General features: G+C 38.3%; 1 protein-coding gene across 1 annotated transcript in view; it reads left to right on the top strand.

Moving 5' to 3' along the window:
* opcml (opioid binding protein/cell adhesion molecule-like) overlaps positions 1 to 19,033 on the top strand; it is a 205,007-nt gene that overhangs the window by 123,640 nt on the left and 62,334 nt on the right. The window contains exon 3 of the mRNA XM_006800514.2: positions 12,089 to 12,214. Within this exon, the coding sequence (XP_006800577.1) occupies positions 12,089 to 12,214 (126 nt within the window). The remainder of the gene's footprint in view (positions 1 to 12,088; positions 12,215 to 19,033) is intronic.

Genomic DNA, 19,033 nt, shown 5'->3' on the forward strand with positions numbered 1-19,033 from the left:
ACATTCACAAATGCATCATAATTTCACAAATATTTGTCTGTTATTTGAAAGATTGAACTGTTAAATTCAAATGTAATGCTATGGGAAAATATATAAAATGATTCTTATAAACGTTTTTTTACATCAAATTATTATTATTATTATTGTTGTTTAGGGTGATCGTGGCTCAAGAGTTGGCAGTTAACCTTGTAATCAGAAGGTTGCCGGTTCGCGCCCCGGCTCAGACACTCTCGGTCGTTGTGTCCTTGGGCAAGACACTTCACCTACCACCTACTGGTGATGGCCAGAGGGGAATTATAAAGTGGAATTGTAAAGCTTTGAGGGTCTCAAAAAGCACTATATGAATGCAATCTATTTTTATTTAAACCAACTGTTAACTGTATATTTCTGTACATTTAAGTATTATTATTCATATTGCCGCATTCATTGACCTTGTTTATAGGTAATTTCATTGTTTAATCACGTTAAAATGTTCCTAATTTAATGTTTAAAAGCACCTGAAAAAGGCAAAATCCCATGTAAAATTAGAGCAACAAACTGTATTGTCATTACTAAAAAAATACCCGTATTTTCATGAGAAAGTTATTTTCTGTTATTTTCTGGTATTATTTTGGCATCCCTTCTGCCAGAATATTACTGGTTTTTTTAGGATTTTTTTTTTTACAGTGTAATATATAACCTAGTCCATAAAAGTGTAAATATTCACCTACTGTTTTTTCAGGGTGTTTCTTTTTTGTTTTAAGCAGTATACAATGATACCAGAATGGCTTGTTTTTATCCTCTAACTGGTGTTTCAAAATTACACCAAAACCTATGTCTTGTATGTCTGCAATCTATGTATTCATCTACTGCACACTGTAACCAAAGCATTTTATTTTTTGTTTTGTTTATGCCTATCAAGGTTTCTAGTAACCACAAAGGTGACACAAGATATCAGTAGAAAAAAATCCAGTATACAACAAATACACTAGTGACCTTCTTTGCATGTGCAGATTGGATTGACCAGTTGACAGCTCACTCTCAGTTGTTTTTATTTGTGCAGCCTTATTAGCATAAATTTGGACTGCCAACCTTCTGAACATCAGTGGTGAGCATACTGACAGTTAAATCAATTAAATGTCAACAGTCCACAAGTTTTGATAGATGAAAATAAAGAACCTGCAAGTTCAAAAGACATGTTACAGATATTAGTATATCTAGTCTAACATGAAAAGCTGCTGCTGACCTCACTGTTGCATTCAACCAAACATTGTGTTGTTGTGACCAGGTCCACGTAAAACCAAATGAAATATCACTGGTGATGAATTCCTGGTTAAAGACACTAACGCAGTGATGCTTATACAGCGGTCCCCAAATCAGCCAAATCTTTGCCAAAAGGATAGAAGTCGATCACAAAAACTGCAAAACTAATATATGTACATATATATATATATATTTGTTACGATCATTTAATATTGCAGAATTGTGGGGTGAGCTCCCTTCATCTGTATTTTAGAAGTGAAAAGAATTGTAAGTTGAGGTTGAGAGCCACACTGGACTGTTTTGACACATTACTTAATGCCTTAGGGTTGCCCATAGCTATTGAGGCTTTGTTGAAGCCTGACACATTTTATCTGTCCACACCTTAACACTGAGGGTTTTGTCTATTTGGAATTTTGATCCAGAAATTTGTGGTTGTACTTGCTGAGCTATAATCTTCTCTTGATAACACTCAAACAGTATCGTAATATTGCATGTCATCAAATTCCCATGCTATTGATATATACCATTTTCCACCCTTTACTCGTACTTAGCATGCCCAGAGCACAGCTTCTATTACAGTCTGAAAGTATGTATTTTTAATTTTGCAGGCTTGAATTCCATGTTTTTTGCAGGCTTGAATTGCATGAAGGATCATTTGCACATTTATGAGCTGTAACACGAGCAAACAAGTTATCACTGAACCCAAACTAATTCCCAGGATAAAACCTTTGCATATATCTTTGGCAATATGCCAATGTCCATGCAAGATCTAGTAGTTTTTTAGAAATGCATAAACCTGCTTTTCTTTTTTCTGTGAGCCGTCAGCAACACCCTTTTAAGAGATAATGAGCAAATTTTTCTGGGTTTAGTTTTTGCTTCTCGGCTGAGACAAACCGGAAGTGCAAAATATCAGGGCACTGTCTAACAGTAATGAATTCAAATACCTAATGGTGGTTGGGGAGAACTCTTGATTTGGCAGCATTTGGTTTAAGCATAGTCAGCATGCGGAATGATAAACATAATGAGGGAACAGTGTTTTCATGGTACACTGCTACAGTGCTGTAAAACTCCTGTATGTGTTATATAGCCATATAGTTTGTAGTATCTGCTGTACTGAGTCCCATGAAGTGGTTGCAAAAGTCATTACTGATATAACACACCTGCTGGCAGCAGACACTGAGCATTGAAGGCACATTGAAGGTCAGATCCAGAATTTATTTTCTATTTACTCCAACAAAAATATGGTTCTCCAAAATATACAACCATCAGAACACACTTCACTTATTTTGCAGACTTGTGCGAACTTATAACTTTGTTTTCTATACATTTGGTACATGCAGATTTCAGAAGTGTGGTTGAAAATTATTGTTTTTTATGGATTTTCTGTTGCTGCACCATTCTTCCAACTGCTTGGGAAAAGATTCAGAATATTCTACACTATAGTCTCTACTTACACCACAGGAGGCATTACATTTTAATTCGGCACAAACCAAACAAACTGTTGTAAAAACATGACCCCAAACACACAAAACTGAAGTTAAGGATGAGAAGAGAAAGGCAGGGAAAGAAGGGACATGCAAGATAATGCTGTGTTTTGTTCCCTCTTTCCATTTTTTAAAGTGCACATTCACCACTGTTCTTTAATTTTCCTGTGACTATAAGCCATGTAGCATGAGAAACACTCTTCTCCATGTAAGGCTGATCTAATATGACTTTGACAAGACACCAAGTGCAAGCTTTGATCTGTTGGAATGGAATAGGTGGAATATTAAATATATTAAATATTAAGTATTAAGGAATGACAAGCATACTGACAAGAAACTGTATATAGATTACGAAACATTGACAGGTGAAATGAATAACACTGATAATCTTTTCATAGTGTCCACAAAGTTGATCTGTTAGAAGGAGGATATTGGAGAAAAATAACAATTTGAGTGAGTTTGATGAGAGCCACATTTTGTTGGCTAGACAACTGGGTCAAAGCATCTCCAAAACTGCAGTGGTATCTATCAAAAGTGGTTCAAGGGATAGGGTCATGAAACATTTCTGGTAAATTGTGTATTAGTGGGCAATACTGCAGGTTGAAAAAGATCTTTAACCTCACTGCTTACTGGAGATGGGAATTGAAAACTAATTGTAAGTACTACTACTAATAATTGTAACTACTGGTTCCCAGTAGTTCAGTTCCTTGACATTGTTAGTCTCTCTGCCTATTGATTCTGCATATCAGTTCTACTCGCATTTCCTCTGGCACTACACTCAGCTGACTTTAGTTCCTGCGCCAGAGATAGAAAATAGTGGCACAGTCTACAGCATGGATAGACATAGACAATTTTATTGCACAAAAAAGGATGAGAGCCAATGTTAAAGTGCAAACTTCATCCAGGATATGAAAAAAACTGAATTATTCAACACAATAATAAAATGAATAACACCACTTCGGCTCTTTGCAAGGACCTGTACTAACAGCATGCTATTACTAAACTAGCCATGAACCATAGTAACGATAAAGCTGAGTGACCGCCGACCCCAGCCTAGTGGCCAGAGCCTGAACTTCAATAGGTAACAAATGAATGACCAGTCAATAGCCTCTGTTTCTACCTGTTCCTGTTTCTAAAGTAGAATCACTGTGCCGATCACTTTAAAGTCTCTTTGTGCTTGTTTTCATCTTTGCTTTGTGTTGTCAGCTTTGTGTTCACACATAAATACTAAGAGAAAGATCATATGTGTGTCCTTATTAGGATAGTGATTTGTGGTGGTGTGTGGGACTCTATCATATTCATATATTGTTAAATGATGATTGCTAGACAACATGTTTCAGGTCATGTGAAAGTAATGTAATGTGCACTATAACAAATTGCTTTGTCCTACAAGTAATTAAGTAATGTACTGCATTATTTTTAAGAAAAATGTTGTATGCAATATGTGTAACACATTACAATTTTTAGTAATAACCCCAATAATGATCACTACAATAAGTGGAAATACCTCCAACTTGCACATTTGACCACACAGCATTTAATTTGCATAAATGTAATCTGTTTAATATGCTGCTTAGCAATGGTGGTGACTCTGAAAGTGGAGCCAGTGAGAACCCAACGAGAATCAATAAGAGAACTAGTAAGGAATCCAGTTGATGGGTGATATTGATAATGGAATCTGAATCACTAAATTCCTATCAGTTCCCATCATTGCTGGTTAGCCCTTCTCATCCTGTTTATGCATTAACCAGGAAATACTAAAAGAGGTACAACGCCAGCACTGCTGGCCACCCATATTCAATAAAATGAACATGTGAATGAAAGTCTGTACTTGTAAGGAATTAAAGAGCTCTCAGTCAACGTGCTTGTAGTGCTGATCACAAGGTAATATATTCACACTATGCATCATGTTCCTTCATTTGGTTTCACTTCAGTGCTACTATTATTACTTTAGACTGGATCCGGGAACATACAATGGGTCCCATATGAAAAGGTGCCTTTGAACTGAGAAAGCTGGTACTGTGGAAGCAGGTGTTGTGCCTTCTACCAATCAGCAGGAAAACAAACTTAGTTTTTTTCCACTTCACCGGAGCATGAGTAGCCCCCCACCCACAGCCTCTGCCTTTGTGTTTCATCACATTTCTCATGCTCGAAGGTTTGGATCTCTTTCTGCTTCCTTCCCTTGAAGTTGGGTGTGCCTCTGAATTAACAACGACCCCTGACAAGACACTAAATCTGACAAAGTTAACTGTCATGGATGTCTATTGCTCTGAGATAAGATGGCAGATTAGAAAACTCAGTGACAGTGATTCCTTTTATGTTACAGTTGCATAATAATTTGCTATGACGGAAGAGTTAGCGTCTATTATAGATTTGGTGACTGTTAGCACAGGAGCAGAGGCTTTGATGTTGGCATATGTCAAAGGTTCAGAGTCATCCTAAAACAACTCTGAGTAGAGGCGCTATGTTTCCTTTATTTTCTTCACACTATCTATTCACATCTGGAATAAATCAAATGTTTGATTTCACTTAAATATTTCTAATTGTCTTGTTTTACCTAGAAGTTTCATAAAAGCAGAAGCCACAAAGGTGCTGTATTTCAGAATGAATGAGCTCTTTAAATGCATCTGAAATCAGTACTACAAAATCCAAGGAGTTTGTTTGTTGCTGTCTTTGATTCTCTGTGTGACACCTGCATCTCACACATGACATTAAATTTTTTCAGTTTCATTTGTAGACCAAATCACAATAACAGTCGCCTCAAGGCGCTCTATATTTTAAGGTAGACCCTACCAATATACATACAGAGAAAAACCTAACAATCATATAGCCCCCTATAAGCAAGCACTTTGGCGACAGTGGGAAGGAAAAACTCCCTTTTAACAGGAACAAACCTATGGCAGAACCAGGCTCAGGGAGGGGTGGCCATCTGCCACCACCAGTTGGGGAGAGAGAAGGAAGACAGGATAAAAGACATGCTGCGGAAGAGAGCCAGAGATTAATAACAAGTATGATTCAATGCATAGAAATGAGGGGCCATACAAGCCAAAATTCATTCTTTCACTCTCACACACATACATTCCTCTTTCACACACATATACTTTCACTCTCACATACATATATTTTCACTCTCACATACATATATTCTTCTTCCACATACATATACTTTCACTCTCACATAGTTTTATTTACATTTTTATATTTAGATATTTTTATTCTCATGTTTACACATATTTAACACACACATTGCAATATTGTGCTCTCTTATACATGTACATTTTAATGTAAATATTTACAAATTTTCACTCAAACATACATGTATTTTCATTTGTGCATTCCTACATTGTGCTCTCATTTACATGCATTCAATATGCATTTAATCTCACAAATAATATATGTATGTAAGAAGAGAATGCATACATGTCTGAAGAAAATATATGTATTCAAGAGAATAATGTATGTAAATGGACTGGTTCTTATATAGCGCTTTTCTACTCTGTCCGAGCACTCGGAGCACTTTATACAGCTAATTCATTCACACCAGCACTTCTAAGTATCTAACATTTATACTCCGATGGATGCATCGGAGAGCATCTTGCCCAAGGATATTTGGCATGCAGACTGGAGCAGCCTGGGATTGAACCACCGACCTTCTGGTTAGTGGCTGATCCGCTCTGCCACCTGAGCTACAGCCACCCCGATGTGAATGAAAGAGTATAGTGGAAACGGAAGGAGTTTAATGGAAACAGAAGGCTGGGTGTCTGTACCGCTGTGATTGGCTGAGAAGCATGTGTGGGTCACTTTCAAGTGTCTGACAGCATGGAGGGGGGAGAAGAAACTAGAGTTCTTCAGCAAGCTATCTATGGGGTTTTTTTTGTGCCACTATTCTGAGCGCACGTAAAAAAATTTGAGCGCAAGTAAAAAAAAGTTTGTAGGTGCAAGTGTTGCATTTTGAGGAGAAATTTATTTTGAGCGAAGAAAAGCTAAATTTTAGTGAACAAAATTCATTGCTGCATGCAAAAAATGTATTTCAGTGTTTGCTATTATCCATACACACACACAATAGCAGCCCCTCTCGCTCAGTTTTTGTATTTGCGCTCGCTCGCAATGTGTTGCTCGTGCTCTCAACATTTCTGCCTGTGCGCGTTCAACTCTTTGTGTACGCCGTTATATTTGTGCCACAAAACCAGCCAATAACAGACTTGGATGCAAAAATATCTGATTGGCTCTTCTGGTCTCCATTCAGCTTGAAATGACGAAATGCAATATCCCAGAATCCATTTCGTCCAAAACTCAAACGAGGCAGTGGCGGAGGAACACAGAGTGGCGGAGTTTGAAATATTACTCTTTCTGGGTCACAAAATAAACATTTAACATATGTTCAGGCGAGAATGTAGCTGTGTAAACCTCAAATATCTGCTCAGTTTATCAAGACACCACATATTTTCAAAAGCGCTCCGACGTCTGTTACCCACTAGCTCAATAGCTAGCCAGGGGCAAGGCTCACTGGAGCCGGCAAATCGTTTTCAAACCCACCGCCGTCTTTCGCTACTCAGGTTAAACATGTAATATAAGTCACTTAGATAACTCAAAAATGTTGTTGTTTGGCTTTTTTTTAGTATTTTATTTGTTCCTGAGTAAATCGGTTTGGCTGAGATTAAAGTTATAGTTTTTACACAGCTGAATAAACGTCAAGCAGACAACTGATTATCAGAAGTGTGAGATGCTCAAGAATATACTCCAGTGTCCTGTTATATTTTAGATAGCAAGAAGTTTATTAAACTTCACCGAAACAATCTGCATTAAAATTTAATAAACTATCATCTTGTCTTTATTTTTAGTTAGCACATACCTTAAACACTTAAAGCTGTAAGCTAATGATAGTTATATAAGAGCAGATGCTGCTGGTGCAATAAGCTGTACGCTGTACATCCAATGGATGAATGATCTGATTAGTCGACTAATCGCAAAAATAATCGGTGACTAGTCGACTATCAAAATAATCGTTTGTGGCAGCCCTACCCACCAGGGGCATACCGGGCATTTGCCTGGTGGGCTGATGGTGATTTTTCATTTTTATGTTTGTTTGTTTTTGTAACAGTATAAACAATGAAAGGTGGTGGATTAGCCAATTGGTCATGATCAACTCTGGGCTGGACCAATTACAATACATCCGTATTGAGAGGAAAAGGAACGAGATTAGTCCCGGACTTCAACTAGAATGAAAAAAAGACAAAGCTGGAGTTATTCTGTCTTTGGTGCACAGCTGCCTCTTCTCCCCTCATTCTCTCTCCCTCCCTCTCCTGTTGCTACTTCAATCATGAAACCGATCAATGATCAGCTGATCGTCTCTCTTGTTTGTTTATCTCCCACTTTGCGCCAGAAACAGCCGCAAAGTGGAGTGGGAAGTAGGAGTGGGAAGATGAGCATGGATGTTGTTGCTTAGCTTATTTTAGGTACCTACTTTCCAAACATCCAGAAATATCCATCTACACGTTTTGCTATTGCATTTTCTGACACTGGCATTTGTCATAAATGTATGATTTATCTTCTCAAACACATCATTGCAAGTCATTCTAGCAATGCATACTATATCATTATGTACTTCTTCTTGTGCCATTAGGATAACACATTGTAGCATTTCTGTTCCATTCCATGTGAAGGAAACCCATTTACCAGTAGAATGAAGGTTAAAATTAGAAAAAAATATTGTAGAGAAAATCATTCTCAGCACTTGTGCCTAGATGTTCAACAAAAATTAAAGGAAAGCATTAGTTTCCTCCTTTGATCGCTTCTGGATTTCATTTTCTAATTAACTACTTACTAAAACCTTGGCTGTGCTGATATGAAGGATGATGCATCCCCAGCCACAAGCCACAACTTAGCAAGCCCGGTGGCAGGGGAGGTATGTTTTTTTCAATCACCTGCCTACTGGCATTATCAAGCTGGAGACCCTTCACTTACTCTATTCTAATTCCTCCACCTGGGGCGGTAACTGGTCCCTGAGTTGGAATGGGCACTTCACCCTTTTCTGGATGTGGACCATGGTCTAAGACTTTGAGGCGCTGATTCTCATTTACATCGGGTCACACTTAGCTCTGAACCGCTCCAGTGCGAACTGGAGGCCACCTTCTGATGAAGCCAACAGAACTGCATCATCTTCAAAAGCAGAGATGAGAAGCTGAGAAGAAATTCTGTCCATAAAAATGAACAAAATCTGTCACAAACGAGTTCCAAAAAATCAGAAGTAGTGATGCCATCTTGATGGTTTAAATTATCTGGGAAGCCTGTTGGGAAAACAGGACCCAAATGCAGGACTTCCAGAACAAAGACAATGAGTTTATTTTGAATGTAAAACAATACAGTGCAAAACAGTTTAAATATCAGCAGTGACTGACTTTCCAGCTTCCAGTGCAGTGAATTCTCTTCCAAAAGCTGTTGCCACAGCTCCCACAGCAACATTTATGAAAACACACTTGGCTCCCTCGACACGCTACACAGTTTCCTGAATATGAACAAAACACAGCTGTTAATGTCATGAGAGAAGGGGATTGGACCCAAAATGCAGACTCAATAGGCAGAACAACTCAAACACTGCTTTATTGCTGGATGTCCTAATACAAAAACAAAACTGGGAAAACATCAAAACTAAACTAATGAACATAACAACACAGGACAGAGGGTGACGCTGGCATAAATATACACAAGGGCAGATGAGGAAACAAACCACAGGAGGAAACAGACTGAGCATAAACTAACAAGACAGGGGAGGCACAGCTGAACATGAAACATAGGACAAGAGACTGTCAAACTGAAACAGGAAATAGTGGCACGCAGACAGACAAAACCCAGGAAACAGAGGGAGGAGAAATGGGGCCCATGACTGGAGAAACGGGCAACTAGACAAACATCAAGACAAGACTGACCTAACTAGGAGAATACTGAGGGAAAGACACAGAGATTTGATAAAAAGACATGAACTGGACCAACACCCAAGACAACCTAAACTAGAAATACTGAATAAACTCCAGTGTGTAAGCAAACTAAACTAGAAAATATAAAATACACTGAGAACATAATGAATAAACCAGACTCAAGCATCTTAAGCATCTCCGCAAAGTGTGGTTGCATTGACCTCTGCTCCTTGGAAATGTGTTGTAATATTTTTTTGCGTCCATCCAGTCGGTCTTCCTGTATCGTTAGCATTCGCTTGACAGGGCTCAAATCCACTGGGTCCTGTTAGGTAATAAATATATAATCTTAAATGCTTATATGCTGATTATATTGGTTTATATAAGAGAGGCCCAGACTTCAGTGTAAAACTAGGTTGCAAGCTGACAGGAAATTACATGCTTTTGCAGAGCGTGCTTTTGCAGCTAGAAAGTGAAACCAACTAGGCTGTTTGATCGGAACTTAAAGTGTGGTGTGACGTAGAGAGCAAGTATATAAATACCTAGGCTTCCGTTTGTGCTTCAGACCTGGGGTTGTGTGTTTTGTGTTCAGGTCTCCATATCCGGATATGTAAAATAAAGATCATTTTTAAAGTAAAAGGACCACTTTGAGCCCTGTGTCTTTCTTGGCTGTAAAGAATACTAAAGAACCGGAATTTAATAGTCCATTCTGGCTGGATCATTCTGTCAAATCTGTCAGGAAAATAGGACCCAATGCAGGACTCCCAGAATGAAGACAGTGAATTTATTTAGAGTGTAATGTAATCTTTTCAGCAGTGACTTCCCAGCTTCCAGTACAGTGACTTCTCTTCCAAAAGCTTCTTTCTCCACAGCTTCCACAGCAATATTTACAATAACACACATGGCTCCCTCCACATGGTTCTCCTTACTTGCCAAAACACAGTTGTACGAGCTGACTGTTGCCACACAACGATCCAGTGTTGACTGAAGCACAGCCACTCTGTTAAGTAGGTCTCTAGTGATGAGCTACAAACATGTGATCATTGTCAGGTGTGGCTGGCTTCAGAGTGAAAAACTGTCAAGGCCCCATGTTCATATGAAGGCAAGAACATGTGCACACACACACGCACATAAACGTACAAAGAGGGAAGGCATGGACAATGAGCAACAACAAACAAAAATAGAAGCATCAGGTGAGGACATGAGGACTAAAACATTACCATACCTGCAAAATAATGGCTAATAAAATGGATCACTTTATAGTCCAGTGAAATAAGCCCTATAATAGTTATTTCTAACATATTTTTCTTGGAGTGTTCAATAGTAGCTTTGCATGATTAAAAAACATTTTTTCTTATATTCATCCTTGGTGCAACACCTCGCTCCTTCTGTCATTCTATTAGTGCATTCCTGAATAACTCAGAAGTCGCAATTTTAGAGTTAGGGGACAATCGCTTTTTCACACAGGGCCAATTATGTTTCAATTTCTTTCTCCTTAATCATAAACACCTTCATCTAGAAACGTTTGTGTTTACTTATGTTATCTTTGTCTAATATTTAAATTTGCTTAATTATCACATTTAAGTGTGACACAAATATAGGAAATCAGGAAAGGGGCAAACACTTTTTCACAACACAGTAACATTATTGCAGTAACATTAATACTATAAATGTGGCCAGGTTTGTACTCTAAGGAGCTTAGAAAGAAAAGCGTCTGGACTTCTTTAAGTTGCTTGAAGACGTTTCAACTCTCATCCGAGAAACTTCTTCCGTTCTAGGGCAGAACGGAAGAACCGGAAGAAGCTTCTCGGATGAGAGTTGAAACGTATTCAAGCAACTTAAAGTCCAGACGCTTTTCTTTCCAAGCTCCTTAGACTACAGTGACCTGGATCACTGAGAACCTTCACAGACCAGGTTTGTACTGTTGTATTTTTGTTTTCTTGATATGAAATTATTTATGATCAATTAAGGCACATGCCAATTCTCATCTGTCCATTTCTTCTATGAATGTCAACCCAGCACTTTGAGCTAATGTGGTTTTAAAGTTCAAGTCAATATGAGAGAGTTAAATTACAGTGAAGGACAGTAACGTCTAACCCTTGACTTGAGGTTATCCTCTTACAGAGCATACTCAATCAATGAGCCTGCCACACACACAAATCAAATTTCCTTGGTGAAAGTTAAAATCCTGTCATACTTCAAATTAGTCTGATGCTTGTCTAATAAGCAATGTGGCATAGATACATGATGAAGAAAATCAATCATGTATAACATCACACCGAGCCAGAGAATTGAGAGATTTGTCAGCTAATTTCATGCTAATTGAGTCCCCATCCCTGGGGTTATTTTTAACCTCATCATGGGTCTGACCACATGCAATAGCAAGTACTTCGCTTATTTGTCATTAATTAGAGTAAAAACATCAATCACGATTCTTCTTTCTACCCTCAGTACCTGCCAGGATCACTAACATATCAAAGGACGTCACGGTGAATGAAGGCAGCAACGTCAATCTTATGTGCCTGGCAGTTGGTCGACCTGATGCCAACATAATTTGGAAGCATCATTCACCAAGGGGTAAGCCATGGTTTATTTTTATTTTATTGTTCAGCTGATTACTGTGTGTAAATCCTCTGATAGAGTACCCCATAGCAGAACCTTTTGGATTCCAGTTGAGTTGTAAACTCATGGTGGCATAAAAAATTATTTTGTTATTATTTTGAATCATGAATTTTTTACAATACTTTTCTTTTGTCCAAAACTAGAAAATTTATATTGATCTCTATTAGCATTAAAGTTGCCAAAGTTCATTTAAAAGTTTCTCAAAACAAATATGTGAAGCAACTCATTACCTCAGTGTAAAGGTGTCTAAACCAACTCCCCACACACTCAGATACACTTGAGAGTCCCACACAACACTCCCAATTCTTGTTTCACATGAATTTTCTTCTATATGTAGAACAGCTATTTATCTCTAGATGGAAATTAATCTGTAGCTGTTTTTATTAACGTACACTTTCCACAACAGGGTTTAAGATTAATTGTAGGCCGCAACCCTTTCTTCTTTTCAAAGTGGTGGATTTAAGGAGATGAAACTGCACAGTCTGTGGCCTGACAAGAATGAACTCTAATCAAAGTATTACTTGGCTAGAGGCCACAGCTCATTTTTTGATTGTTTGGCTTGTTTGGATTGTTGGCTCCTCACAGCAAAATACCACCTAAGATGCTCTGTGTGCCACTATGTATGTGTATCTTTGTGTGTTCTATGTTCTAATTGCACTTCCAACTTTGTATAACACCAAATCACAACTACAGTTGCTCTAAGGTAATTAAATTAAATCAGTTAAACCCTATTAGAATAACTACAGTGTGGACTGGTGTGATTAACACAGACTGCATATTCAATTCAGTTTTAAGTTTTAAGAAATACAAATTATGTTGCATTTCAAAACATATCTTTTATTTTATCAAGAGGAAATTAAAGGAAATAGTAAGTAAAATGTAAATATAAAAAGTCACTCTGTTATGTGATTTGAAACTCACCCCATATCAGAAAGAAACTCTTTACAACCCACTGTGAGCTGGTGCACAGTTGCAAGAATAGTGGTAAATAGAATTAGAAGTAATAAACTGGCATCAACAGCCAGTCAACCTGGTATATTGCCTTTATGCTTGTGTGTGTATGTGCTCTAGTCAGTGAGGAAAGTAATGGATTATCTTACTTGACGTTTCTCTGACTAGCACTAAAGAGAAGAAATACTATGTGGGGAGATCTTTGGGCAGCCAAAGAAATTGTTGCTGGCACTCAGAATCTTAAATGTTTTTCCTGCAGAGTAGCATTTCAGACTTGCTTCTTACCATTTGCTTTTCATGTTTGTCACTAGTGATAATGAACTATTCCCTCAAAGGATAGTGTTGGTGCTTGTTTGCTCACTTCATTGCCAAACTGTGTTGTTCAAGATTTAAGCTGCTTGAATGTCTCAAATGTCTTAAATCTGCAATGTTGTCTTGCACTTTATATTACTTATATAACTGGCATAAAATGTTCACTCTCAAATAGTGTCAGCAACATAAACGATTGTAGCTTTGCATAGAAGGTGCTGCACCTTCACTGTGAATAAGAAAAGAGTGTTTGGCAAATGTTACTTATTTTGAACTTAAAATTTCACAAAAAACTGTTTCAAGTGAATTACTGTAAAATTACCATGTACGTGGAGTACATGAAACACTACATGTACTAAGTCTAATTTATACCACTGACACCTATTCTGAACAACTGTTATACATTTAACACCGTGCATGAAGCTGGATTTAAAATTAAAATTCTTTAAGTTACAGTTTTAGAGTAAGTGTAGTGCCATCTTGTCCAAATACATAAAATGGCATTGTTGTTGATACTCCTACATTGATTTATGTAAGCTAACTAGTGACAGAACATACATACATACATAACAATAGAGACAGAAACAAACAAAAAAAAGCAGGTCTAAAGGGTGAATTTTGTATTTTTTTCCTGGCTGTAGCAATGAGTTTCATCTTTAAAAAGACAAGGGAAGAATAACCACTTTGATGCTTTTGATGCCTCTGCCCTTAACCCTTGGATGCACAACCTACCAATACCTACACTCTTCCACGAGTGTGGAAGAGTCCAGAGGACTCCCAAAAAACACAACGAATACCAGTTCACTTCCTGGAAGAATGGTTAATCAAATGAAGGCCATGAGCTTATGTTAGGCCATGAGCTCTTTTCCCCTGTCTCTGGCTACTCTTCGTGCCTCCATGTTTGTGCATGTCAGCACCTCCTCTATTATATTATCAGACATGAACATCTTCCATGCATCTATTGGGGAGACAGTACTAAACCCAGGTGCAAGCCCTGGCCGACTATTCAGAATATTGAGCAGGAAGAGGGGCTCATTCTGTTAGACACAATATCCATTTCCTCTTCAGAGGACTCCTCTGTGTCTGACTGGCCTTATTCAGTGGTGTAGACAATAATCTGGGTCCTCTATATCTAAGAAGTCAGATTCTGAGTCAATGCCTCTGATGGGCTCTTTATCCCCTCTGTCCTGGATCATTTGTAGGGCAAGGTCCACAGGGATCCTAGCTGGCCTCATAGTAGCCATGTTACTTTAGATATTAAAAATAAACATCAGAAAGGACAATATTTGAAATGCACAGAAAAGTATAAATCGTTTGTTACTGTCTAAAAATTAAATCCTGATCCACCAGAAGTGTAAGTGGGACAGTCAGAGTTGCTAAAAATTAATGGTTCATTGAAAATTCCATAGGAACTGCTTGGGGTCATTTTTGATCCCACTTGTGGAAGAGTGGGGTAGTGATACAAAAACTGCATTTTTTTAAATTATTGAAAAAATAAATAAAAACTCAAATGGCCTCAAAGTTTTACATGGATTATCTGTCAAGTGATACATTCAAAACAAGTTAAATGTTAGGAAGTGGATCAACTTTGTTAATTGCTTTAAAGGAACACTGTAAGAACTGAAACTTTAAGTAATCTGGTGCTCTGCATATTTCCTTTCTAAGTTCATGGTTCTGTCCAATTAAGATTTTTTATAGGTGAAGTCATTTTACCAATTTGTGTTATTTGGATGCTAGAAGTGTTGTAGAAGTAAGTGCTGTGTTGTATGTGTTTTTGGTTTTAGGAACAAAGTTCACCATATTTATACGACTCAAGATGGTATTCATTCAAATATTTTATTAAAGTGTTGTAACATCTTGAAGGTATTATCCATTCTTAATGTGTTGGATAAGTTCATCTAAAGGGAAGGTTAAGCTTGTAGCTATTAATATTTCAGGCAATTGAGCTGGTCCATTGTTAAACCGCATGTCTGTTAAAGGTATAGCTATAATTTATTTTGTGCCAAGTAATAAGTAAACATTGCAGAGTGGATCAAATGACTGAATATGAAACTAAGAATGGCAACTTACTTGAGGATAATAGTGCCACAAATGTACAGCAGTCACATGAAGAGGAGCCATGAATAAGTCAGAGAACTCAAAAGCTTACTGAAAAGGCTCAGGAACTGCATGATGATAAGTCAAAAAAACTTCAGCATCGTTTCAATATAACTTATGATGAATGGAAAGCAACTGCCAAGCAAGCTAAGAAAATGATGAAGGGAGCCCCCTCTGTTGAGGTTGGGAAGGATTTGATGTGCAAGTTAAGTTGTGCATCAGCAGATGTGAAACACGCATATGAAGATTTGCGCAAATGTGCTTCCCCAGACAGTGAGATCCGTCGTAGAGTTGACACCTGTGACGTGGTATCTAAAATAATCTTGGACAATGCAACCACTTGTCTTCATAATAAAGATAACGAAGATGTTCAGACAGAGGATTTAGTCTGGCCTGAGTCTAGCTCAGTGTTTTCATCTTCAGCTTCTCAAGGCACAAGTAAGGGCTCTCAAAGATGTTTAACCCTTTAAGACCTACCATAGAACCAAGTCCGCCAGAGCTTATATCATATTTTTACATGCTGTGGAGCCATTTTTGGGAGCATTTCAAGTTGCTATACATCAATACAACCATTACAGCCCAGATTTTAATAATATGTCTGCATTAAGTCCATAGTAACCACACTAATTGCAAAAAAGTGCAATAAACTACAAAAGATTTGAAAATCGTTTTTGTTTTTTTTACATATATTTCTACTTGGAGAAATTTAAGAGGCTTATCCCTCAAAACTGTAAATACAAAAAAGTTGCACAAAATAGTTTCCCACCACAGGAAATTTATTTTGAGTGTCTTCATAGTTTTATTTTTGAGATACAACAATTTTTATACACTGCAGGAAAAACGAAAAACAATCCTATGATGCAAATTTGCAAAAAAGCAGCATATGCATCAAAATAAACTATTTCCAGCAGTGCAATATGAGTCCTAAGCATCCCAGAAACGACACAGAAAGTCATAAAGTCAAACATGACTTATAAAAACACCAGTATAGGCTTTCGAGGCCTACAAGTAAAAAACTACTTTTTCCGCGAAAATGACGTCACTTCCGGTTTCGGGCAGGAAATGGCGGACATGCGATCGTTCGCTCTGGCGTCTGTTTCAATGTAGGAAGTGTTATGAACAGCTGATCGGATCGGCAAAGCGTGTTTCTGGAATATTATGTTTTTGTTGCTGCAAGTGCTTTTTATGCAGTTTTTGCAAAGTTATATGTGGAAGGAAACTGTGACCGAGGACAAGCTGATGGCATAAGATGTAAGTACAACTCCTCCGGTTTCATATGCAAAAAAAATTATTGCGCTAGCTGACGTGGTTGCAGAGCTACCGGGATTTAAAAATAGTTACGCAAAACAGAGCGTGCCCGCTCCGACCGGCTTTAAAGGGTTAAGCTCTGCAAGTAGTTCCAGCATAAAGTCGCGAAAGTCAAGCCTTTCCTCCATTAAGAGACAAGAGGCCGTAGCAGAGCTGGCTGCCACACAAGTTGCACTAAAGGTCCTGCAGGAGATAGAATGTGAACAACAAGAACTTGGAAGCCTTGAAGAAGAAGATAGAAAGAGGATTGCATTACAAGAGGAAGAAAATGTGGCAAGAAAGAAAGCACTGGAAGAGACGCACAGACAAATAGAGTGCTTACAGACTGTTAAGAATCTAAGTGCGGCAAAGGCACGGCTCCAAGTTTATGAACAAGATGCAAGCTCAGATGAGGAAATAACAGAGTTACTTCATAACCATGCAGCTCAGCAACATAGATCTCCAGGAGCTATAAGGAGTCCACGTGAGCATCCTGTGATACACCAAACAGATAGTGTCACAGTCCTTGCTGAAGCAATAGCAGAGTCTATTAATGTAAGCCATCTACCAGTACCTGAACCTTCTGTCTTCATGGGAGACCCACTGAGAAACAATGATTGGAAGATGTCATTTCAAACCCTAATAGGTAGGAAAAACATTCCAGTAAATGAAAAGGCCTATTACCTTTGTAAATAAGTTGGTGGACCTGCAAAAAGGGCCATCAAAAGTTATTTCCTATTAGGAACAGATGCAGCTTACGACTCAACATGCTAAGCTTGCAGCATGGCCCAAAATCGGACCCAAAGACAGTGTTGAGCTGAGGGATTTTTCAGACTTCCTTAGAGACTGCCAGGCTGCAATGTCCCAGATTAAGAGTCTGGAAGTATTGAACGACTGTGATGAAAGTCAAAAACTTCTAACAAAACTGCCAGAATGGTGATTGAGATAGAAGAAACTTGTAATGTGTTTCCTACTTTCAGTCAGTTTGTGGAATTCATCACAAAGGAAGCAAAAATAGCTTGCAATCCAGTAACTTCTCTTCATGTCTTGAAGTCCAGTGATGGTGAAAAAATAAAGACAACAAAGGCACGAAACATTGGTGAAAAGGTGCTTGTGAGCAACTCTGAAGAGAATGCAGAACCCAAGAGATGCACCTTCTGTGAAAAATGCAATCATGGTATTCAGACATGCTGGAAATTCAAGGAAAAACCAGTTGAAGAACTCGTTAAATTTGTCCAGACAAAGAAGTTGTGCTTTGGATGTTTACAACCAGGACATCATTCAAGGACCTGCAAAAGAAGGAGTCTTTGTGAAACATGTAAGGAAAGACACCCAACATGTTTACATGAAGATTGCGAAAGGACAACCAGAAGAGAGAAAAGCAGTGATGAGCATGGGGAGAGTGTAAAAAACTCAAAATATGCTAAGTCAAAGGAAAGAACAGAGAGCAAACACACCCCTGAACCATCAAATGAAGCTACATCAAACAGAGTAGTGCAAGGCATGGACAGCATATACTCCTCTACAGTTGTCCCAGTTTGGTTATCTACATCAAGTAACCCAGAGAATGAAATTCTCGTATATATGCACTACTTGACAACCAAAGCGATACCACAGGAGGAGTCTTATCAACTGTGGCATCCATCTATGACCCTCTTGGCTTTGTGGCACCATTTATTCTGGTTGGAAAGCAAATACTCCAACAGATGTATCAAGACAAGGTTGGATGGGATGAGCCACTGTCAGAAGAGCTCAAACCACGGTTGGAGTTTTGGCTGTTAGATTTAAAGAACCTGGCTAGCACCAAAATTCAGCGCTGTTATCTCCCAGAAGGTTTTGAGAAAGTTGAAAGATATGAGCTGCATTTCTCCGATGCGAGTGTTAAAGGATATGGTGAATGTTCTTACTTGAGAGCAATCAGTGTTTCAAACCAAGTCCACTGTTCTCTAGTTATTGGCAAAGCCAGGGTGACTCCTAGAAAGGTCACCACAGTACCCTGGCTTGAGCTATCAGCAGCAGTGCGAGTCACCTGCTTAAAAGGGAGTTGGAAGTTCAAGCCCAAGAATTCTTCTGGACGGATTCGAAGGTTGTTCTTGGATACATCAACAACGATGCTAGAAGGTTTCACAT

Source organism: Neolamprologus brichardi, chromosome 10 (assembly GCF_056152115.1).
Source record: "Neolamprologus brichardi isolate AB-2024 chromosome 10, ASM5615211v1, whole genome shotgun sequence".
NCBI lineage: Eukaryota > Metazoa > Chordata > Actinopteri > Cichliformes > Cichlidae > Neolamprologus > Neolamprologus brichardi.